Source organism: Cydia amplana, chromosome 27 (assembly GCF_948474715.1).
Source record: "Cydia amplana chromosome 27, ilCydAmpl1.1, whole genome shotgun sequence".
Taxonomy (NCBI): Eukaryota; Metazoa; Arthropoda; class Insecta; order Lepidoptera; family Tortricidae; genus Cydia; species Cydia amplana.
This window is the reverse complement of record NC_086095.1, coordinates 3139246-3165411: the sequence shown is the minus strand read 5'-3', so window position 1 is coordinate 3165411 and position 26166 is coordinate 3139246. Positions and strand designations below refer to the sequence as shown.

The window sequence follows — 26166 nt, the reverse complement described above, 5'->3', positions numbered from 1 at the left end:
CTCCAAACGTCATCGATAATCTCATGCGATTTGCAATACATTGCGGCAATTCCTTACTTTGCCAGCACGGCTAGCACATGATTATCCGCGGGATAGCTCGCGCCGCGAGAGACGGCAGTCGCCCGTCACAAATTTCTATCTCTATCTGTCAATTCCTCGATTTTGGCAGCAAGAGTTCGCACATCGAGAAAAGAGTTCCACGAGAGAGAGCCATCCCGCGCGCGACTTAGCCAATGTGGCCATTTATACATGGAACAAACTGAATCGGTAAAATAATAATCGGATAAATAATGAATAGTCAGCCTTAGAAACGGAGCGTCCCTAGTCACGATAACTTTGTCTCTTTCTCGCAGTATGAAGAGTAAGAAATAGCAAATATTATTTTTAAGTCGAAAATGTCAGTGTCAATAATGTCAATCAAAATTTGATTCGCTTTGTCGTTACAAGTTGGAATATATTATTATAATTATCTAAAGATTACCTACCTATTCATTAAAATACAACTCCTTACGAATAATTGGCGTTTTGTTAAAAGTTTTGGCTAACAAAATACCATCTTTACGAAGAAGTCAAGTTGTAAGTAGTACACAATTCAATCTTCATAAAGCTCTTTTCCGTTGTCTTTTGCAAAAAAATACATTCCTTTTAAATCTTATTTACAGACTAAATATCTTATGCTAATCCCCGACATATCTCCGTTATGGCTGGCTAGCCACTGCATTGCTGGCTTCGAAGATAGATTGAATGACAATCATGCACAAGCCATCACTGATTGAGAGCACGTAATTTTTTCGCGGATTAGCAATGTAATATTTTTGTATCAATTATTTATGTTTCTATTAATTATCCCCCAGTCAATTCGCCACCAACGGTTTGCTTTGTTGATGAGGTCGTGATCGTACAATCTTAGGCTTAGATTTTTTTCTATCGGATTTTCGTTTAACTTAAGAGAACAAACAAAGTCATTGTGAAAAAATATAATCATTTTGATATTAATGGCATGATCATGAAACTCAAGATTCAAATTATACTTAAACAAAAAAGTGTTGTAGTATGAAATAAATATAAAATATGGAAAATTATCTTTCTTTTAGAACAAAAGTCAACAAAACTTCGACCAAATGCGCTTGTCGCGACCCTCTAGCCTCGAAGACAATTTCTCTCATTTTGACGTTCAAACGCGGGACATTTTGTCTCCCATAGTACACTCGTGCTACGATTTTCGAGAGTATCCCGCGTGGAACTGTCAAACGACAAAATTATGTCGCTTTGATATTTGTCTGCGAGACAGCGGGTTGTCGCGCGGCTCTTATGCTACCGATTCGCGAGAGAGCTCTATGTCGCGGCATTTTCTCGCCTGTCGACTGTCGCGCCCATCATGTGCTAGCCGTGCAGCAATTATCTAAAATAGCATACAATTTGTGGCAAGGTCTGTAGAAGTATCTGTTGCAAGGTCTGTAGAAGCCTAAAATACGCTTCAGAATATTGTCACAACTGGCAACATTGTACTTTGGCTGTCAATAGTGTGAATGTCAACTGACAGTTCCAGAAAAAACTATTTTTGTCGGATGCGGTGCTAGAAATTTCCAAACATTCGTTGCCCACGGGAGAGATTAAAAGTCCCGAACATGACTGATACAGCAGAAAATACTAGTGCAGCTGTAAGTATAGCTTTTTTATCCATTTACTATTGTAATGTTTTGTTTTATGGTAATTTCCCAACGTTTCTCGACCATTCTCTTTTACCGTTCTGTTTATAATTTTGGGCGAATGATTATGTCAAATTTAAGCGTAATAATTCTCTTATTTACTTACCCACTGATTTAGAATAAGATATTTGATATACCTAATGCTGTTTTGGCCTTAAAGTTTCGTCAACAAAGTGCATAGTAATGCAGAAGGTTAACTCTTTGTTTTTACTTTGGCCGGGGTTTACTCGTAATATTATCACTAGTGATCGTTATCAACGTGCAGTTTTCGTAGCAAAGGGTATGGTTGGCAGAAAAAACAAATACATTTGAATATTCACTTTTGTTCTTAACTATAATATTAATACTTATCTTAGGATTACACTGCTAGATATCACTTTTTAGGGTACAAAACCTATTCCGCCCTTATCTATTTTTAAAACAATGTACGTCAAATGACATTAAAAGTCATAAAAATACAACTATAGTTGCGTGCAATATTTTAGAGACTTAAATTAACCTTCCTGTGACTTCCGTTAACGTAGAAAGGTAATTTAGCTATTTAAAATGATTTTTTTCCAATCAACATGAACAACTGACAGCTAAATATGTTGAGCAAATTTTAGTAGTTTATTCAGTATAATTTGGATAAGTGATTATAAATATGTATATAAATCTCATAATTTGTGAAATATATAATGTTTAAAACACTTGCGTATTTGTTTTTTTGTCAACCATACTTTGCTACCAATACAGCATGTTGATAACGATCACTAATTATCACAGGCGTGGAGCATGACATCAGTCATTTTTAATTTGAAGTTGAACTATGCAAATACTTTCTTTTTCTCTCTATGTTTTACTCCTATAGTTTGTCTAGGTATGTCTGCATCTGTCCTAGCTCAAAACTTATTCAGGTATCTGGACAGGGTTATAATTGTCTGGGTAAAACATTGACACTTTACGTTTGGGTTACCGGTACAGTATTTCAAGAAATAAATATTCATTTCTATGGAGTTTGGGAAAAATTCACTATTTCCATGAAATACTTAGGGTTGGAGTATAACTGATGATTGCAAATTGAATTTTCAGAAGCCAAAAATCAAGCATGATTGGTACCAGACAGACGCACAGGTGGTGGTCACCATCCTCCTCAAGAATGCACCCGCTGACAAGGTGAAAGTGCATTATGGAGACCGCAGTGTAAGTATTATAACTATAAAATATATAAATAAAAATCATTGTCATACTATATCGTCGCTATACCTACTCAACCTCATATCTGCAACAATCATTTGATGGAAATGTCGCTTTTCTTTCATTCAGAATACGGGTGTTTTTATCATCAAATGAGTGTTGCAGATACGAGGTTGAGTAAGTATAGCGGCGATATCTAGGTCCAAAGAACTGGAGACACCTTGTCTGTCATTTTCTATACAAAACAGTCTGCTGATTTTTGCGGGGGAGGGGCACGTCAAATGTATGACTATTTATATGTAACATGTGGAGATCCTATGTACTTACATATTGTAAATAGTTTTAAGACCTCTTTGTGAACCCACTATTGACAAATAAATGATAATCAATCAATCAATCAATCAAACATACAAGTAAAATCTATTTTTTTATTCGGTAGACTGAAATGACAGTTCATAGTATGAACATAAAATGTCATTTCATACTAAGAAATGTCATTTTAGTCTACCGAATTAAAAAATAGACTTTAGCCAGGTCGGATAAGAGTCAGTCCATACAAAAGTATGCATAATTAAGCGAGGTTTTTGGCAGAGGGACACGCTTATAAAGCCAACTCCAGTTATTAACACATTTGCTACCAGACGAAAAACGGCGCACTACCCAAAAAACCAGTCGTCTATAGCTGCGTATAAAACAACCCCCCAGCGGGTTGTCCGGCATCTGAGCAAAGTTCACGAGCGCCCACCAGGGTTCCTGGCAGTGAATGTGTTAAATGCTCTAACGCACAGAGCCACAGATAGTACTAAGTACAGAAGACTCACTCTCTAACAAAACGCGTCTGTTACGATCAGCACAGATATCATCATCATCATCATTTATTTATTGCACCATGGATATGGCCGCTAGGTGGCGACAGCGCCACGCGCGGCTTATGGCTTTCCCCAAAATTGGGGCCGAACGGATGTACTTTTAGCTACCTGTAGCAAAGCGACGAAATCGCGGAATGAGACATGCCTGACAGAGCATGGAAATGTCATCTATAAATAATAATAATAATTCAGCCTTTATACGTCCCACTGCTGGGCACAGGCCTCCTCTCATGCGCGAGAGGGCTCGGGCTATAGTCCCCACGCTAGCCCAATGCGAATTGGGGACTTCACATACACCTTTGAATTTCTTCGCAGATGTATGCAGGTTTCCTCACGATGTTTTCCTTCACCGAAAAGCTAGTGGTAAATATCAAATGATATTTCGTACATAAGTTCCGAAAAACTCATTGGTACGAGCCAGGATTTGAACCCGCGACCTCCGGATTGAAAGTCGGGCGTCATATCCACTCGGCCACCACCGCATTATCTATGTAATGATTATTTTTTTTAGCTCTCGCTGTCCGCCCCGCTACCAAGCACAGACGCCGAATACAGTCTAGAATTAGAACTAGCACACGAGGTTATTCCTTCCATGAGCGCCCACGTAGTGTCACCGTCCAAGATAGAAGTGAAGTTAAGAAAGAAGGAAGGTCTCCGATGGGCCAAGCTAGAAGGAGAGGGTAATGAGGAGAAAGTGAAAGCTATTCCACAGGGTAAGTAGGACCATAGAGATTTTTTTTTTCCTTTTTAGGGCTCCGTACCCAAAGGGTAAAAACGGGACCCTATTACTAAGACTCCGCTGTCCGTCCGTCCGTCTGTCACCAGGCTGTATCTCACGAACCGTGATAGCTACAGTTGAAATTTTCACAGATGATGTATTTCTGTTGCCGCTATAACAACAAATACTAAAAACACAATAAAATTTAAGTGGGGCTCCCATACAACAAACGTGATTTTTGATACTTGGATGGGTGACCGTTTTTTTGCTTGTTTTGCTCTATTTTTTGTTGATGGTGCGGAACCCTCCGTGGGCGAGTCCGACTCGCACTTGGCCGGTTTTTATTATAATGGGCTTACTCATGGCCACAGACTAGCCGAGGCGAAGACGTGGCCTACGATGGAGCGAGTCTGCCCAGAAGGTGCCTTTTCACCCTTGATTTGAAGGTTGCCGAGTTATATGAGCTCGGAAATATAGACGGAGGAATTCCTTTCATATTTCATTTTTATTTCATTCCTTTCATATTTGACGACCGGTCTGGCCTAGTGGGTAGTGACCCTGCCTGTGAAGCCGCGGTCCTGGGTTCGAATCCCAGTAAGGGCATTTATTTGTGTGATGAGCACAGATATTTGTTCCTGAGTCATGGTTGTTTTCTATGTATTTAAGTATTTGTATATTATATATATCGTTGTCTGAGTACTCACAACACAAGCTTTCTTGAGCTTACCGTGGGGCTTAGTCAATTTGTGTAATAATGTCCTATAATATTTATTTATTTATTTATATTCATTTGACATCTAACGTCAAGTAGCGGACATTATCAGTTCTGCTGACAATAGATGTGGCGGCAAACAAAAACTCTAACGCTCGACAAATTTCAGCTAATATTATAACCGGATTAACCGGAACTCTATTTTCAACTCGCTTCTGCTTATAATATTAGTTGTAAATTGTTTTGGTATTTTTTTCGTCAGTAGCGAAACTTATGCCATCTGGTGTCTAGTAGCGGTACTGATAGTTCCACTACTTGACGTTAGATGTCGACTACGAAATAGCTCGCGTTTTGGTAAGAAAACGGGTGTATGGAGTTAGCACTCTTTCTTTACTTATACATATTTCTCTATGGTAGGACTCTTTAAACGAGTTTCTTTAACTTGGATTTTTGTTCGGTCAAATCTTACAAGCTAAATTAGACTCACTTCTAATTATTTGATTGAGTTGACACTTCACATCTCGCTCGCGCCAATACATGTACGGACAGGTACGAGCGAAACGTGGGGCTGACATTTAGACATCATTTTGATGTCACAATGTAAGAATTGGCCTCAAGTAAAAAAAAAACTTTTTTTTTCAGCCGTCATAGATGCTTCTGGGCCTCCTGCGCCGCGAAAGATATACAAAAAGGACTGGGATAAGATTGAGAAAGAGATTAAGAAAATGGTATGTTTATCATGTTTTAGCTTTTTCACTTTTCACATACAAATCCATACTAATATTATAAATGCGAAAGTGTGCCTGTCTGTTACCTCTTCACGCTTAAACCGCTGAACCGATTTAGTTGAAATTTGAAGGAAAAAGGTGGTGGAATGAAAAAGTTAATGAATTGCCTTGCATGTAAGACCTCTGGAGATGCAGGCGTCCATAGGCTACGGTGACTGAACTTTCTACAAAAAAATATCACCTTACCTTTTTCAGAAGTGTTAAAAAAATTACTTCACGAACCTGACACTTTTTAACCTGACTGGCAAAGCCAGAATCATTATGTTTTTAGATTTTATAGCTGTGATACGAAGTTGCCGCTTCCCAGTTAATAAGAAAGCCTCAGATCACATGTAATTGCCGGCCGAGGCGAAGCAGAGGTCGACAAACGTGAATGTGTAAATGTAATATAATATATATGTATTCTATATTTAAACAGTTATCATTTAAACAGCTTTCCAAGCCATAAGTAGATATAGACAGTTGTTTAGTAGATATAAAGAAGTATATTTAAATGTATGGTTTTTAGGAGGAAGAGGAAAAGCCAGAAGGAGACGCGGCGCTGAACGCGCTCTTCCAGAAGATATACGGCGAGGGGTCGGATGAAGTGCGGAGGGCTATGAACAAAAGCTTTGTAAGTACAATAGGGCAGTTGTAGCGTAGTGTAATAATGGAGTATTGTAGTGTAATAATGTAGTATCGTAGTGTAATGTATAATTGTAGTGTAATAATGTAGTGGTGTAGTGTAATAATGTAGTATTGTAGTGTAATGATGTAGTATTGTAGTGTAATGATGTAGTATTGTAGTATAATAATGTAGTAGTGTAGTGTAATTATGTAGTATTGTAGTGTAATAATGTAGTAGTGTAGTGTAATGATGTAGTAGTGTAGTGTAATAATGTAGTAATGTAGTGTAATAATGTATAATTGTAGCGTAATAATGAAGTATTGTAGTGTAATAATGTAGTAGTGTAGTGTAATAATGTAGTAGTGTATTGAAAAGTCTGAAGGAGACGCGGCGCTCAAGGCGCTCTTCCAGAAGATATACGGCGAGGGCTATGAACAAAAGTTTTGTAAGTACAATCAAAGAGAATTAAGAGCCCATCAACGTGCACACTAGCGCCGCTGCTAAATAATCGTGATTATTTAAATTTAACGAAATATATTTAAAAAAAAGGAGCCCGCTACGTACTGTATCTTGTATTAAAGTACCTTTTGAATACATCAAACTAGTTCCTATGTTGCTGGATTCGTCAATCTATAAACTCAATACAAAAACGGCCGTTTTAACTTTGAACGCATAGATTGACGAATCCAGCAACATAGAAACTAGTTTGATGTATTCAAAAGGTACTTTAATCCAAGATACAGTAAGTAGCGGCTTCCTTTTTTTAAATATATTTCGTTAAATTAAAATAATCACGATTATTTAGCAGTGGCGCCAGTGTGCACGTTGATGGGCTCTTAAGAAGACATAGAGTGCTCACTCCAAACATCAGTTTTGTTACCAAAACGACTATTCAACTTCAAAATTCAAAAATATTTATTTCGTGTTGTTTACACACATAGATATACAGCACAAACATACAAGCAAGCATTACACATAAAACACAACATATACACATTATAAATTTACACAATAGATATTATAATAGAGTGATAGGCAAACTAAAAGCTAACTAACAGCTACCACTGTATCACGCCCCTCTGCCGCAAAACGCTTGTAGGGGAATGTAGTCCGTCACAGTGGAGCATTATGGGACAGTCTGGTTATTTTCATCTAGCGTCAAATGTTATTTCATGTCTTTTCCTTCTTGTCTGTTACCGTGATTTTTCTCACTTGGTCTCATCGGAAGATCAGCGCTGATGAGGCCATTTCATGGCACTTTAATCTTATTTTGTGTTTTCTTTTATATTATGTATTGCCTCATTTGTTTGTGCCATAGAGAAACAAAACAAATACATAGAGTGCTCACTCCATACATCAGTTTTAGTACCAAAAAGACTATTAGCATCGAGTAGCGGAACTATCAGTACTGCTACTTGACAATAGATGTAGCACCGACCGGAAAGTCTTATGCTGTTGAAATACTCGATGCTAGATGTAGACACTGAAATTAATAGTCTGAACTGATGTATGGAGTGAGCACTCTTGTCTTACTATATTTCTCTATGTTTGTGCTTACGAATAAACTATATTATACTAGCTTTTGCCCGCGACTTCGTCTGCGTGGAGTTAGTAATTTGTGTAGCTTATTTTTACCCAATCTGCTTTTTAACGATTCCCCATACAAACTTCCACCCCCCTTTTCACCCCCTTAAAGGGAGATTTTTGGGATAAAAACTACCACATGTCCTTCCCCGGGACTCAAACTATCTCCATACCAAATTTCAACTTAATCGGTTCAGCGGTTATTGATTGCCCATACAAATTTCCACCCCCTTTTCACCCCCTTAAGGAGTGAGTTCTGAGATAAAAAGTATCCTATGTCCTTCTCCGGGACTCAAACTATCTTCATACCAAATTTCAACTAAATCGGTTCAGCAGTTTAAGCGTGAAGAGGTAACAGACAGACAGACACACTTTCGCATTTATAATACCTATTAGTATGGATTCTAATTAGCGGAATTATTAATACCGCTACTTGATACTAGATGTCTCGAGTGTCTATCTACAGGGTGCCCAGTAATTAATGGATACCCTTCTAACCACCAACAGCCACCTTAGGCTGGTCCAGAAAATGCACTTATAGGTCTAGTAAAAGTTTCGTGGTTTTCGAGATAATATAACTTTTCTGTCTTTTTTAATAGTTCTTCAACTTCAAATTTAGAAAAGTGCGATTATCTCGAAAACCACGAAACTTTTACTATACCTATAAGTGCATCTTCTGGACCAGCCTAAGGTGCCCTGTCGGTGGTTAGAAGGTTATCCATTAATTACTGGGCACCCTGTATATAGGAAACAAGGTAGTTTTGTTTCCTATATAGAGGGTGCCCAGGGGTTATTTCAAACGTGAATTGTTTCAGGTTGAGTCCGGAGGCACTGTGCTCAGCACGAATTGGAACCAGGTCGCCAAGGACAAGGTGGAGGTCAAACCGCCCGACGGACTCGAGTTCAAGAAGTGGGACGAATAGACAACTGTACCAGAGACAACATTATTATAGACTAGCGACCCGCCCCGGCTTCGCACGGGTTAACAAATTATACAAAAACCTTCCTCTTGAATCACTCTATCTATTAAAAAAACCCATTAAAATCCATTGCGTAGTTTTTAAGATCTAAGCATACAGACAGACAGCGGGAAGCGACTTTGTTTTATACTATGTAGTAATATGTAACTTGGTTAAGAGTCATAAGAACCTATACTACGTTTTTTTAGGGTTCCGTATCTCAAAAGGATAAAACGGAACCCTTATAGGATCACTCGTGCGTCTCTGTCTGTCTGTCCGACCATTTCCCCGCCGTTTATCTCCGAAACTACTGGGTCTAAAATTTTGAAAAAAATACACAAAATAGTTCTTTACCTATAGATGACAGGAGAACCTATTGCAGTCAAGCGTGAGTCGGACTTAATTACTTCACGTTCCACAAAAAAAAAATATATTCAAAATTGGGTAATCTACGGAACCCTTGGAACGCGAGTCCGACTCGCACTTGACATTAGTTTTTAACATTAGAAAGGAAGTGGGTCAATTTTTTTTGTTGTCTTTTTTTGTCCCAAAATTTCTTTACGATATAATTCAATACATCATATGGCTCTACTTTACCGCACTAGTGCGGTAATTAGGACTTTACGTGCCTGTGTCGAAAATGTGGACCATAATTATGTACCTACTGTTATTAAACATTACACGTTGTACGATACACGTGCGAATGGGTAAATCGCAACTAGTATCGAATTTTAAACATTCCCTTCGGTCGTGTTACATTCAAACATTTCACACTTGTATCGTAATGTACTATTGAATACTGAAAGTCCCGCCTCTTAAAACGTAGTGATTATATTCACATTGTTTGTCGTAGGTACCTAGCTAAAAATTATTATGCAGAGAAAAAAATATATACAAAACTTCTACACGCTCTAATTTCTTTGTATTACAATTATTTTTATCAATGAATCAAGACATAAGTAGATAATTGCATGTTACTTGAACACGAAACTTGGTATGAAAAAGTTTCATATTATTTATTTCAGAAAGTTGTTTTAGGGCGCTGCCACACTGGCGATTTGTGAGCGAGTTCGCCGCGAGCAAAGATCTCGCTAATCGCCAGTGTGGCGGCGCCCTAAAATGAGAGCGTAGCCTCGATTCTATGGCGGCGGCGGTTCGTGTGACTCTTAACTATCAGGAACAGAAAATAAATTAATATAACCCAGTGTCTGGCTAAGCATTTTTTTTATTTTTAACAAGATGAAATGTCTGCGAACGATGCTATCAAGCTTAGAATAATGTAGAGTCCAGACGAGCTGGGCAAATCGACCGATTTGATCAGGAAAATAATTGGCGCCAATCTCCAATTTAATCACCAATTTAAGATTGATGTTGATATTTTCTAAGTTAAAAAAATGCTCCAAAACGAAAATAGGTATATATCTAGCGTCGCAAATTGGTATTCTTGCGTCTGCACCCCATTTTATCGGTAATATCGGTCATAATCGGCGGTCGAATTCGGCGAGCCAAATTGGCGTTTGAGTCCGCACGTCCTGATTTGATCGGACAATTTCATCAGATTGGTGAAAAATTGTCCCGTCTGGATTCCATTAAGCGTGATACCGTTAGGGTCCCCTTGGCCCATATGGTGGAAAGATTTGCTGGCCATGGATGAGGTCTTGGTGGCTCAGATGGCAGAGCGCTGGAGTATCGATCCAGAGGCCGTGAGTTCAAGTTTCACCCAAGACTGTAACTTTTCCACTTTTGAATTGATTCTAAGCATTTTTTTACTATTAAGTGAATTTATTGTATTCAATGGAGAGAATAAAGATTGGAAATGTTTATGGTTTTATTTTGTAACTATACTTACGTATGCATCTCTTTGCGGCCTAGTAAATTAGGCCGTTTTTGCGAATATTCGAAGTGCTCTAGCGCCTTAAAAAACAAAAATATCAAAAGAAGCAAAACAGACACAGATATTAATAATAATAATCTGTGTTGAAAAAAATCATTGCTCTAGCTTCAAAACCCACGAAGGAAACATACAGTCGAGTACGTTTGTTTGTATGGAAAAATGACCACTCCTGTTGCCTCTTAAGTCGTTATTATCTGTTTGTTGTTGTTAAATTAATACTCTTTGTTGGCACAGCTCAGTAAAAGAGAACATAAGCAGAAATTATTGGTAACTAGCTTTTGCCCGCGACTTCGTCTGCGTGGAACTAGTAATTTGGGTAACTTCGGCCAAGCTTGCTGCGGCCTCTTAAATGATAAAAGACATGTCATCACAACTCAAAACCCATCTCCATACAAAATTTCATCTAAATCGGTTCAGCGCAAATTAGGGGCGAGTTCTGGAATAAAAAGTATCCTATGTACCTAAGGACATAGGGGGAGGCCCCGGGACTCAAACTATCTGTGTACCAAATTTCAACTAAATCGGTCCAGCGGTTAAAGCGTGAAGAGGTAAACAGACACACTTTTGCATTATTTATAACTTAAGTAGCTTTTGCCCGCGTCTTCGTCTGCGTGGAGTACTATAATTTGGGTAGCTTATTTTTACCCAATCTGCTTTTGAACGATTCCCCAAAGAAACTTTCACCCCCTTAAAGGGTGATTTTTGGGATAAAAACTACCCTATGTTCTTCCCTGGGACTCCAACTATCTCCATACCAAATTTCAACTAAATCGGTTCAGCGGTTAACCCATTCAGGGCCAGCGACTCAGCGTATGGGTCATGCTCAAACAGTTCCGCAGGGCCAGTGACTCACATGTGAGTCCTGAATAAATTCTGATTTAAACTTAAACGAAACGTAATTTGATGTAATAACGTAAGTAACATATAAGCTAACAATCATTTCTATAAGGCATATTAGGAAAAAAATTATAAACACGTTTTTTTTAATGAAAACAGGGTCTCGAATATTCAAGTTTGGTTTACTATCAGTGCAATATAGTAAATATACTGAAATTCTAGATACATAATGCGATGCAAGCAAACAGAAAAATCTATATTGAAAAAATACAAAATATATATATATTTCAGAAGTTATTGACAGGGCTCAAGGTATGGGTCACCGTGGCCTGGCGCTACTTGTAAAAACTGCTAATGTTTCCGTAGCAGGCTAAAATAAACTTTATTGGCTGGTTTTAAAGCTTATTTCATGTTGAAGCTGTTTGATATTGTACCATTTTACAACTGATTACTGTTTGGATGATGGTACGCAACAATTTGTAGGAACCAAGCCGTAGTATAATAATATTTTGTTTTGTATGAGGGGTAAGGCAACGAGGATTTTTTCCCACTGTACTTTTATGTCATAATATTTGGTGATCGTTGTATTGTATCTTAGGCAATTACCTACTCACAATGATGTTAAAGTTAATTTTTTTTCGATTCAATATAGAACAAGGCGGTTGAAACAGTCACCACTAACTAATATGTATTGTATAACAAATAGTTTGTGACAAATATTTACAAGTTTTTTCAAACATCGTGGTTTCTACGGCAGATTAGAAAGTAAGTACTATAATACATTTTAAGTTCTCTATTGTTACTAATATAATGGCGTTTACCAAAACAAAGATAATGACCGACCAGGTGTAAGCGTATCGGACACACTTGGACAATAAACAAGGAATGCATCCGAACGGCGGCGGCGGTATTATCTTTCATGTGGTATTTGTCACAAGAGTTCAAGATGTGATTCATCCCATCCCCCCAAAGATTTGCCCCAAAAAACAACAACAAAAAACACGGCAAGTTAAATAGAATCAGACTAAGCTAAGTTGGCAGCGATTTTGATAGCACAGGCTGAGTACCTAAGTGTAATTTAAATGTCATACTTATATGAAATTATGATGTTTAAATTAACACTTGCACAGGCTGGGCTATAAAATTTGCTACCAACTTAGCTTGGTCAGACATTAAACGCTTGTAGAAAGTAAAAATATTCACTCCTACAAACTGCAATAATTAGTTTCTTTTTTGATAGGCACAGAAAATCGGTGGTTAGTAAAAATGTTGCATAATGCTGTCCAACTGGCCGGCTTCATAAGCGGCGATTTATTTACCGTTCGCGCCAGGCTCGAGACCCATAAGCTGAGTCATGCGTTTTAGCTAAAAACGATTTGTATGGTGGCCTGGCGTATTGTGTACGCTCGGCGGTTCGTGGCCATGAATGGGTTAAAGCGTGAAAAGGTAACAGACAGACAAACTTTCGCATTTATAATAATTATTATTAGTATGTATTGAATAAGTAAATTGTTTTTAGACAAGGAAGACGCTACTCTCTAACTTTGCACAAACGAACGAACTTAATAGCTTAAAATTGTTTTTAGTTAATTAAATTAATATAAGTCTAAGAAATATCCTTAAGGAAATGGGTATACATAGTCTTAAAAATGACTCAAGTCTTGAGGAAACATGATGAAGTACGTGTACTTATAAAATTATAACAAAATAAACGAATATTACTAGTCGTATTATTTTTCGCAATGCGTGTTGTCGCTTTGCCAATACTGACGCTCCTAGCGCATCTACATGAAGCCCGTTGTGACTCCGGAGGCCCTCTATGTGGGAAAAGTCCAAGGATATCAGGGAGAACTAAAAATGAAGTCAGTTCCACTGAGAAATCACAAATGTACTTATTCGCAACATACGGGGAAGACATCACTCTGTTCTGCTCAGCTGATGACACGACGAATCTGGTTATAGAAGGTGAAGGAAACTTAGTGACAACTAAAGTGAATAGCACCACTATTCAGCTGTTTATAGCGAAGCCTTACGTCGGAGGATACGAATATGTGTGCAAACGTGGAAGTTGCGGACAGAGTATAATTGTTAAAGTTATACCATCTTTCTCTGTAAGCTCACCTCGCGTTCGGCACATACCAACTCTTACAAGAGAGCGTGACACATACTTCGTTCCACGAGAGGACTTTTACGACATGTTTTGTATCGGAAAAGAGCCACTACGGATTTACGACGATGGGTATATGGTGCTACCAACGGAATCTGTGAATTTAACGACGATTAAGTTGAAAGCGCAGGCGAATTATTCTGGTATCAGCTTTTATACTTGTAGCAGTGAGGGGTTTCGTGGACCTGGCAAGATAAGTGAACTTCGTCTCATTATAGATTTCTATCCGGAGGCATTTGATTTTCGCTGTATATCTTTCGACCTCCACTGGCATAAACTAGAATGTTCATGGACATCCTCGACTAAAGAAAATACATTTAAGTTGTTTTTAGTAGAGAGCAACGGTAGAACACATCTTCTCTGTTCATATGGTTCAGGGACGATTAAAAGAGTCTGTTCCAGTGATAATCCGCAAGGTTCAGGGAAATTGCTCCTAGAAACTTGTAACCAAGTATTCTGTGATAACAAGACATTTACTATCGAGCGTACTTCTATAGTTAAACTGGAATCACCTACTGAGTTACAGCTTTTAAACAGAACCTCGAACGGAGCACTATTAAAATGGTATTCTAAATTTTCCTGGTACAAAGAAAATATATTCAAAGTGGAATACAGGTTGCTAGCATCACCCTGGCGGCAAGCGAACTCATCTTTAATACAAATTCCCCCTTACTCCGATTATTGTACTCTTGATCTAGCCCTACCTTGCCCTGATGCGCATTACGAAGTGAGAGTACTTGTAAGACATAAACACGCGGTAGAAGACATATTTTGGTCAGATCCTACCCCTTCTTTATTCTTCTTCACGGATCAGAACTCCGACCAACTGGATCCTGTATGTAACGCGGTTTTACAAGAACCTAACCCGATTACGTCTGTGGAGACAGCTTTGAATGAGATTGGTAAACTTATAAGAGAAACTACTAAAAGGAGAATGGCGTTGAGAGCTAAAATGAATGACATGCAGTTGACGATCGCAAAGATCAAATTGCTGACGGAGTTATAATACTTATAATAGAATATAGCAGAAATATTTTTATTCGTAAACAGAAACGAAACACAATAGGTACTAGATAATAAGAGAAATGTACAAAGAAGAAAGTGCCACGAAATGGCCTCATCTCAGCACGTTGCTGGTGACTGTCAGCGCTGATCTTCCGATGAGACCATCAAATGAGAAGAACCATGGAGGTAACAAGCAACAGGCAAAAAAAACATAAAACAAACAGAAATAAATAAGGTAGGTACAGTGAACAAAATTATATATTACATATATATATAACGGCTGGAAAAAAAGTAACAATGTGGCAGTGAGTATTTTTACGACGAGGTTATCTTATCCTCCTTTGAATTATGTTCATGTTATTTTAAAATTAATGTGACCGTTTGATTGTTTTTTAATTGATATAAAAGCTGAGACAATTGAGAATTAAATTATTCCATAGGCTCATATCATATTTTATTGTTATTTTCCTTGACCGAGAATAAATAGGTAGGTATCTACAACAAAACAGGATTTATGTACGAATATTCTATTTAAATAATACCTAATACAATATTACCTGTGTACCTATTATAGTAATAAATATACAATATGCAATTAACTGCCATAATTAGGCAGTTGACTGCAAATTGTTTATTTTATCATTTATTTCCTGTTTCTTCGACAATAATGCTGAAAGCTCTTTAATCTTAGCTAGTTTTTCCTTTAAAGAACTTTTTATTTTATATTTTAGCGCCAGACTCTCACGTATTGTGTCTTCTGCAAGCGTACAAACTTCACAAGCAGCCATTACAGTAGATGTGTCTTCTGTTTGGACGTTACACTCGCATTCTTCTTTTGGCAGCGTGTCCGCGACTACCGACTGAGGGTCGGACCACAGCCGATCATCACCTCTCTCCTCGAACCTGACAGATACCCTGACTTCATACTGGGAGCTAGGGAACGGGAGAGGCAACTTGAATTTGCAAACTCGCCAGTCACATCGCACTGAGGACGTGTTACCCCGTCGCCATTCTTCCCCAAAGGATGCTATTCTATACTCAACTTTATAAAAACAGGTCTCACAAGCCACGTGGCCCCAGTACTCCGGGGTCTCAGGGGAACGGCCCCACACACGGCTACTCCACTCTAAAAGAGCGTCCGAAGCACTCGTACTTACGACAGTAAGAAGAGATACCGGATTAAGTATTGTAATGGCATAAGTGTTCACAGAATACGTTCGATTACTGCATAAGAATTGAGTACACACGACCAGTGTTAAGAACATCTCCTTATTATTAATATAAAGTGAACGGTAGCTTTCTAAATCGATGTCCCACTCGCATGTGTCGTTCGGGACTCCGGCTCTTTCATCGCAAAGAATCGTCGCATCATTGTGTACCGTATAGAACAGCTTAAATCTGTCAATATCACCTAAATAGTTCCAGAAGCATTGAAGCGTGCTCCAGCTTTGGATTGAGCACCAAAACTGCTCACTGTCAGGGTAATAGTCTTCAGTGACTGTTATCATTTTGATGACATCTTCGTTATCCGCCGTTGGTCCTTTGCCAGCAAGGCAGTAAAATTCCTTATCACCTACACGGTCCGCATGAGCCACATGCAGAATTGTGCTTTTATTGAAAATCTTCGTCGCTAACTCTTTTTCTTTATCTTCAATACGTAAATTTGTAATATCGTTGCCGGTGCAGAACACCTCGTAATTTTCTCCTAATGGCACGAAGTAGTCATGCCAGCCGTCGCTAACTTTATGTTGTACCCGTGACGCGCTAACAGACATTTCAGGCACAATTTCAACAGTCAGAGTATACTCGTATTCGCAGCCATTGTTGATGTCGACGCAGCTATACGTGTAATAATCTACGTCAGGTTTCACCACGTGTAGCTGTACAGTTGTCCGGTTGAGAACATTGAATCGAACAGGTTTATCGTTGTGTTTTATTTCCAAGTTTGCACTGTCATCGCTAGAGCAGTGTAATATCAGATCTTCGCCGTACGATTTCTCGTAATTGTCTTGATTGACTGGCATGTTTGCGTTAATCGTTATCTTCGGTGGGCGGTGGTCGTTGCACGCGGTGGCTAGGTCTATGCCGACGCTATTGTCATCTACATCGTAGTAATACTCTCCTTCGGTACTTTCAGCAGTCTCAGCAGTAATACGCACAACGCCGCACAGTAACGATACCAGCATCAACAACATCCTGGCAGTATTTATCATCATGCACACGACTGTAGCTCCGTGTTTTGAACTACACTGAAAGACTTGGATTTTAGACGATGCAGTTCGCCGATTTGCAATTTTCCTTTTACGCCACATTCTTTCCGCTAAGTGTCATCGTCCACAAATAGCTGCTAATTTTATACTTTATTACAAAGACATAAGGTTTACGGATGTTGTTAAAAATATGGCTGAGGACACTTGTTTTCCGCAAGTAAAAATAGTATTAAGTATCATGTAACTTTATCCTGTTGTACATGTATATTATTATGTCAGCGGCAGATCGTGAAATTGCTAGGCATATCGTGGAACGTGAAAATAATTTTCCTGATCGCCGAGTCGACGAAGCCCCGCTAAGCGGGGCTCCTATTTCTGCGCAGTTTGGGCATCTGAAGAAACCTAACGAACCTATCCAGCCTATCTATTGGTTTAATGTGACTACCGTCAAAACATTACACAGGAACTTTACAATCTGCCGGATTTTACGATCAGCCGCCGACATATAATCGATTACTTCAAGTCCAAGACAACTGAAACTAAAATAGTTCTGACTACGAACTGAGCGCTCGTCTGGCGGATTACTTTAGGTTGGTTGACAGGTTGGCAGTATTTTTGACAGCAATTACATAGAATAATTGTAAAGATGTAGTGCATAATTATTTTCCATCGTACTTTCACGGAAACGTACGAACGTGTCTTGATATTTCAGTCAGTCTCGGTAAAATAAGTACTGAGGTTGACTGAAGGAACATGACAAATACGAACCATTATGCATTAGGTATAGGTACATTTGTACCTAAATCATAAATATAAACAAAAAAAACATGTTGTGTTTTTTAATAATATTTATTTAATAATTCCTCAATAGCTAAGATTACAGTTTCCTATACTATTCTATTTATATTTATATCACAAAACTTAAGTACTTTGTATAATAAATACAGTCGATTTTTAGTCAATGAAAAATAAAATTCAACAGAAAACCGTATATTACCTACTGGGTATAGCAACTATAGCAATGTTTCATATAAAATTATAATTTATATTTTTTTTAATAAAATATATGATCATATTGCGTTACCTTCCCTTGCTTTTGTAGGTAGTCAGCAGCAGAAATTGCTAAGCGGGCGAGGTGTTCAAAATGACCTTAACACGTTTATATTCTCTTAACAATCGCGTCAAGATCATTTTGAACACATCGCCCGCTTAGCAACTTCTGCTGCTGACTGTACGTGTTTTTATTTTCAACCTAAAAGCAGCCTTATACAATGCATGTTTAATACATATGTGACGTTGTCTATGAAAAGGGACCTTATTGTCGATGGCGCTTACGACATTATTAACGATGCTCCGATATAAATACAATGCCGTGCGGCGTAAGCGCCATCGACAATAAGGTCCCTTTTCATAGATAACGCCCCATATTATACACTTTCGGTAATTACTAAATGCCTCATAAATACAGCTAACCGAAGATCTACGCGTAAGAAAACCATTCTCATGTGTAGATCATTTTGAGCACTTAATCCGGGTAATTATTTCTGATGCCGATATTCCTTTAAAAATAATGAAGAATTGGCTCTAAGGTAAGATCTATGTAAAGGGAATGTTTGTTTCTGGGTCTGTTTTAGTGCTACCGCACACTATTAGCGTCTTCTAAGCGTCGGCACAGAATAAATAATAGTACTAAGTACAGAAGACTCACTCTCTAACAAAACGCGTTTGTTACGATCAGCACAGATATGGCCGCTAGGTGGCGACAGCGCCACGCGCGGCTTATGGCTAGCCACCAAAATTGGTGTGGAACGGATGTACTTTTAGTACACAGTACATTTACTGCCATCTTTCGACAAAATTAAAACCCTTTAAAAACGCCATTTCACTATGATCCTTATTCTCTCACTGATGTGTTTATTTGTAAAATATCAAAAATTACTCCTTTATTACTCCACAGTAGCCAAAGGTATGGCGCCGTCGCTCGAAAAGATTGCACTATGCCTTTGGCCTAGTGTCGAGTAGATGGCGTTTATTTTTGACATTAACAAATTGACACATATCAGTGAAAGAATAAAGATCATAGTCAAATGGCGTTCTAAGTTTTAATCTTCTGTCGAAAGATGGCAGTAAATTTACTGTGGCTCCATAATTTACTTTGACAATCCGCCTCTATTTTCAAATTCTCTTTGGTTGCGTCGAGCAGCGGCAATATAAAATATTATTATAAATAAATAAATAAATATTATAGGACATTCTTACACAGATTGACTAAGTCCCACAGTAAGCTCAAGAAGGCTTGTGTTATGGGTACTCAGACAACGATATATATAATATACAAATACTTAAATACATAGAAAACACCCAAGACTCAGGAACAAATATCTGTGCTCATCACACAAATAAATGCCCTTACTGGGATTCGAACCCAGGACCGCGGCTTCACAGGCAGGGTCACTACCCACTAGGCCAGACCAGTCGTCAAAAGAGTTGACTAGACGCCGACGCTCGGGAGACGCTAGTGTGGGGTGGCCATGAGTGTAAGGCCTGAGTCACAAAATAGATACAGTACAGAAGTCAATCACATGTATGTACTTCACTTTTCATACCTACGCTCGGCGGTCGCTCTAGGGTTGTCAACTAGGATTTATGCACAAAAAATTATCGTAGTAACGTGATAGTGGCACTCGTATCTAGTAGTGGCCGGGGCGGGGTGCATAGGTACCTACCTACCTAACTGTTAAAACGAACCATCGAAATACAAGCAGATACTTACTTACCTCTCTGAAACCACTGGTAGCTTAACCCATTCAGGGCCAGCGACTCAGCGTATGGGTCATGCTCAAACAGTTCCGCAGGGCCAGTGACTCACATGTGAGTCCTGAATAAATTCTGATTTAAACTTAAACGAAACGTAATTTGATGTAATAACGTAAGTAACATATAAGCTAACAATCATTTCTATAAGGCATATTAGGATAAAAATTATAAACACGTTTTGTTTTAATGAAAACAGGGTCTTGAATATTCAAGTTTGGTTTACTATCAGTGCAATATAGTAAATATACTGAAATTCTAGATACATAATGCGATGCAAGCAAACAGAAAAATCTATATTGAAAAAATACAAAAAATATATATATTTCAGAAGTTATTGACAGGGCTCAAGGTATGGGTCACCGTGGCCTGGCGCTACTTGTAAAAACTGCTAATGTTTCCGTAGCAGGCTAAAATAAACTTTATTGGCTGGTTTTAAAGCTTATTTCATGTTGAAGCTGTTTGATATTGTACCATTTTACAACTGATTACTGTTTGGATGATGGTAAGCAACAATTTGTAGGAACCAACCCGTAGTATAATAATATTTTGTTTTGTATGAGGGGTAAGGCAACGAGGATTTTTTCCCACTTTACTTTTATGTCATAATATTTGGTGATCGTTGTATTGTATCTTAGGCAATTACCTACAAACAATGATAATGAAGATAAAAAAGATAATGACCGACCAGGTGTAAGCTTATCGGACACACTTGGACAATAAACAGGAATGCATCCGAACGGCGGCGGCTGTATTATCTTTCATGTGGTATTTGTCACAAGAGTTCAAGATGTGATTCATCCCATCCCCCCTATTAGTACACTTGCACAGGCTGGGCTATAAAATTTGCTACCAACTTAGCTAGGTCAGACATTAAACGCTTGTAGAAAGTAAAAATATTCACTCCTACAAACTGCAATAATTAGTTTCTTTTTTGATAGGCACAGAAAATCGGTGGTTAGTAAAAATGTTGCATAATGCTGTCCAACTGGCCGGCTTTATAAGCGGCGATTTATTTACCGTTCGCGCCAGGCTCGAGACCCATAAGCTGAGTCATGCGTTTTAGCTAAAAACGATTTGTATGGTGGCCTGGCGTATTGTGTACGCTCGGCGGTTCGTGGCCATGAATGGGTTAAAAAACGACAATTCATCGTTTTATGTTGAATTCAAACAACCGTCCACTGAACAGTTATAATAACTTTTTTTTGTTTCTCCATTATTGCACAAAAAAGTTCACAGACGCGTGTCTCAAGCGGATGGCACTCGCGCTCGCACTGGTCCCAACCGGTCCGAGATATCGTGTCCGTGAGCAGTGTCTATGTGTGCGTTGCTCGAGCGCACTTTGTATGTAGGTTGATTTCAGTACTGTATCTATTTTGTGCCTGAGTGGACGCTCGCTCGGCGACGCGTGCAGCGTGGCTGTGGGCTCGCGCGTGATGTGAGCAGCGTGCACTAAGGCCGCTCCTATACGTGCGCATTTGTTTAACATGCACGCCGCACGCCCCGCCCCGCCGCACGCGCAACAAGAGCGTCCACTCAGCCCTTACACTTAGACCAATGCTATTTTTAGGGTAAACTACCGAATGATTGGCTTGCATTATTTCTGGTAACTCAAAATATAATTCCCGTATACCGACATTAGGGCGGGCATCTTTATCATTCTTATTACTTTGACATAATTTGTACGTAATTGTATGTATTCGAGTGCCTAGATTCTTCATGAATTACAAATGTTTAACTATTTGAATGATCCAAAATTTTGAAGGCGTAAAAATACTTATAAATATTATACTAGATCAGGTTATGGTGTGAAAACAATATTTTTACCACGAGTTTCGTGAATGGGCGTTTTCTAAAATAAATATTGAAAACCTGATTCTTTCAAATCTGGACATTCTTGGGCTCATTCTACTCAGAATCGACAGCATTCTCCATCCTGCCATTAAAAAAAGATGTCCCAAAATGTCCATTCCATTACGTCACGTTTTAGTACGAAAAAAATTTTCACTTGTATGTCCGTGACGTAGTGGAACTTACAATTTTCATACAAATTTTTGGGACATTTTATTTTATCATCAGAATTGAATATGCTAGTGATCACCAGGATCTGTGAGAATCAGGTTTTTCAGGTTTTAGAAAACGCCCGAATAGTGGAGTAAAATATTAGAAATATAAATCAAACAAAATCTAGTATAACATTTATCTTTTTTATAGCAACACCAAGGCACTCATTTGTTAATACTAGTAATTTAAAGTATTAAAGTGCCGTATTTTAAGATATGCGTGCCGTAATCACATTAATGCATTAGTGTGAATAAAGCTATAATGTACATTGTAAACACCGCTACCCATGCATTTGGAGCGAACATTTATCGTTTTAAATTTAAACAAATTGTTGTAAATTTGGGAAATATGCCAAGGAAATTAACTAAAATATCTCTCGCGTCGTATGATTGTCCGTGTCAATTCATTTTTATATCGAGTAGCTGTCATGTAATAGTATTTTATGCAACCGCTGTTTAAGAGATGTAAAAAAAATTACAATTTGAGGCGAAGTCGAAAGTTGTTAATAAAGACGCCACGAGTATTTTTTTGACTCAGTTAAACAACGTTGCATACAATACTTTTTCTACAACCAAGCACTTACTTTGAAATAAAATTGTAAATTTAACAAATATTTTTCATTCAATAAGTAGCAAAGAATGGAGGGTACGGGCGGGAAAAGAATGAATGAAATTTAAAAAGCATGTCTATGGTTCACTTATTTGTCAGAGATGACATTTAAAATAAGGTTGGCAACACTGTTTAATTCAATACTTTTTAAGTGGTCATTACACGAAGTATCGTAAAGACTTGAAGGAACTGTCACATAGACCATCATTCGTCGCGACAGGTATAGGAACAGATTGTGGCTTTCCATACAAAAGGGTCCGTATGCCTCAAGTGCAATAAGGACGTTGCCATCTGAAATTTTAACATAAATTCTGATAAAAAGGTCCTTATTGCAGATGAACCATAAGGACCCTTCTCTAATGGAAAGCCACATATTTTCATTATATGGACTTTACCATAGAGAAATATAGTAAGACAAGAGTGCTCACTCCATACATCAGTTTTGGTACCAAAAAGACTATTAATTTTAGTGTCTACATCTAGCATCGAGTAGCGGAACTATCAGTACTGCTACATCTATTGTCAAGTAGCAGTACTGACAGTTCCGCTACTCGATGCTAGATGTAGACACTGAAATGAATAGTCTTTTTGGTATCAAAACTGATGTATGAAGTGAGCAATCTATGTATTTTTTTTCTCCATGACTTTACTAACCTAACCCCTGTATGGCTAACATGGTTCCGACAAACAATATGATTATGATTTTAATATCTACATACATATACATTTTTTATTAAAGTTAGGAAAATTACAAAATCTTTGTACTGTCCCTTTTTTTTAAACGCGATTTTTGCAAGCGTTTTACCCTCCTAAGGCCCAAGGTCCTACCTATAGAACATATTCAGTTCGATGTAATTTAAACCATGGTCAATTGGAACAGAGTCGCTTTTGCTTTGTTTCGGTAAATTTTCAAACAACGCAAAATCAACTCTATTTCCTGCAGTTTAGGTTCAAATTTCAGTGGCAAATTTTGGATGTTGGCTGGGCCTTAGGAGGTTATTACTAACTTAATACTTAAGTACTAAGATCACATTTATTCCTTATTTTACAGACAAAAAATGGAACTAGGTTCAGAATCACTTTTTTGCACGGAAAATAGTGAACATTGGAAACACATCTACTTAAAAGGAACTTAGATTTTTTTCACAAATGGACCAAACCTTTTTTTGGCAATTTCGCCTAAAAAGAAATATTTCAATAGTTAACCTTCCTATATGCAAAAATGTAGTACAAAAGAAGATTATATAATAACAAATAAAATAATGTTTAAGTATGAATAATGATTTTGTGAATAAAATTTAGGCAATGAAATAATATAGGTACAAGCCTGTCAAAAAGTATTTTTTAACTACGTTGTTTTAACTCACAATATCAATGTTAAAACAAGTGTCAAATTGTAATGTGACTAAAATTACTTTTCATATTTACATATTTTAGCAAAACATTGACAAATCTCATATAGTCTGTCAAGCCATTTCCGTCAGAAGAAAAAAGCGGCATATTTTTAAAAATGTAGACGCGAAGGTTTATCGTCCCGTATAAAATTTGAATTCCGCGTTTTTCTACTGACACACACACAACACACAACATTATAAAAACCATACATGGTACATAAAAACCTAGAAAACGAGTAGTAAGAAACATTCATACGTTTTGTGCACACTTAAATCTAATTTGCTATTTTTTAATTATAATTATCAGATATTCGAAATAATACTTGATTTATTATTTGAAACAAGTGACAAAATTATACATTTAAACGTTCTCCAACAGATTACATAAGAATGTATTATTAAAAAGCGTGTTCATATAAATCTAACCTAAAAATTCTACCCAAATTCGCAGTTTCATTTTCACTCGACTGTTCATATATACAAAAACTCCCAGTTTCACTATTTACCAAACTTTTAGTCTTTTACCAAAGGCCTATGTACACTCAGCAGCAAAAGTTTCTAAGCGGGCGAGGTGTTCAAAATTACCTTGACACGCTCCTATTCTCTTAACAATAAAGTCGCGTCAAGATCATTTTGAACACCTCGCCCGCTTAGCAACTATTGCTGCTGACTGTACATACGCTAGTCCCAAAAACCTTGGATATAAATGACGATAAAATGCCAATAGGGTATCTGACTGTATTTAAAATAAATTATTTACACCAAGCATGAAATAAAGCACCAGAAGAAACGTAGATAACAGTTATTTTTAGACACAATTTCTATTTTTAAACCCGTTATAAAACTATAAAGAGTAGGTAATTTGATTGTGACGTCACATGCTAGTGTTTCATATAAATTCCATAGAAGCAAAATCGTTTTGACAGTTCGAAAAAAGAAACTGATTTGACTAGTAGTCAAATACCCTATAGAAAAGACTTCTGAAACATTTTCAAATGGTTAAAGGTTATCTTAACGCCTAGAATTGGGTGTGATTTAACGGAAGTGACTGCCATGTGATTATTTATAGTCTGTCAAGCCATTTCCGTCAGTAGAAAAGAGCGGCAAATTTAAAAAATGTAGGCGATGGGTTATCGTCCCATAGAAAATTTGAATTGCGCGCCTTTTTCTACTGACGAAGTTGTTTGATTGGTTATATAAGTACTTCGCGACTTTATGAGTTAGGTCGGTATCGTTCTGAGGGTGATTTTCTGAGTTAGGTCGGTGCCGTTCTGAGGGTGGTTTGTGAGTTAAGTAGGTCGGTGCCGTTCTGAGGGTGGCTTGTGAGTTAGGTCGGTGCCGTTCTGAGGGTGGCTTGTGAGTTAGGTCGGTGCCGTTCTGAGGGTGGTTTGTGAGTTAGGTCGGTGCCGTTCTGAGGGTGGTTTGACCATTTCTGTAGAAAGCGACCAACTTTTTATTTTTGTCAAAGTGACATACACCCTAACTCAGTGGCTTTGGTCGTTTTCTGCATTGATAAAAAAATTGAGTTGGTCGTTTTCTGCATAACTACGGTCGTTTGTGAGTTAGGGCGGTGCCGTTCTGAGGGTGGTTTGTGAGTTAGGTCGGTGCCGTTCTGAGGGTGGTTTGACCATTTCTGTAGAAAGCGACCAACTTTTTATTTTTGTCAAAGTGACATACACCCTAACTCAGTGGCTTTGGTCGTTTTCTGCATTGATAAAAAAATTGAGTTGGTCGTTTTCTGCATAACTACGGTCGTTTGTGAGTTAGGGCGGTGCCGTTCTGAGGGTGGTTTGTGAGTTAGGTCGGTGCCGTTCTGAGGGTGGTTTGACCATTTCTGTAGAAAGCGACCAACTTTTTATTTTTGTCAAAGTGACATACACCCTAACTCAGTGGCTTTGGTCGTTTTCTGCATTGATAAAAAAATTGAGTTGGTCGTTTTCTGCATAACTACGGTCGTTTGTGAGTTAGGGCGGTGCCGTTCTGAGGATGGTTTGTGAGTCAGGTCGGTACCGCTCTAAGGGTGATTTTTTGATTTACATCGGTACCGTTC

At 38.0% G+C, this 26166-nt stretch overlaps 1 protein-coding gene across 1 annotated transcript; it reads left to right on the top strand.

Moving 5' to 3' along the window:
* Nucleotides 1-1530: 1530 nt before the first annotated feature.
* On the top strand, nucleotides 1531-9108 carry LOC134660579 (protein SGT1 homolog). Its single transcript, XM_063516356.1, has 6 exons — nucleotides 1531-1661; nucleotides 2781-2891; nucleotides 4266-4467; nucleotides 5827-5912; nucleotides 6481-6585; nucleotides 8979-9108. The coding sequence occupies exons 1-6, from the start codon at nucleotides 1629-1631 to the stop codon at nucleotides 9084-9086; spliced, it is 645 nt and encodes a 214-aa protein (XP_063372426.1). The 5' UTR covers nucleotides 1531-1628; the 3' UTR covers nucleotides 9087-9108.
* Nucleotides 9109-26166: the final 17058 nt, after the last annotated feature.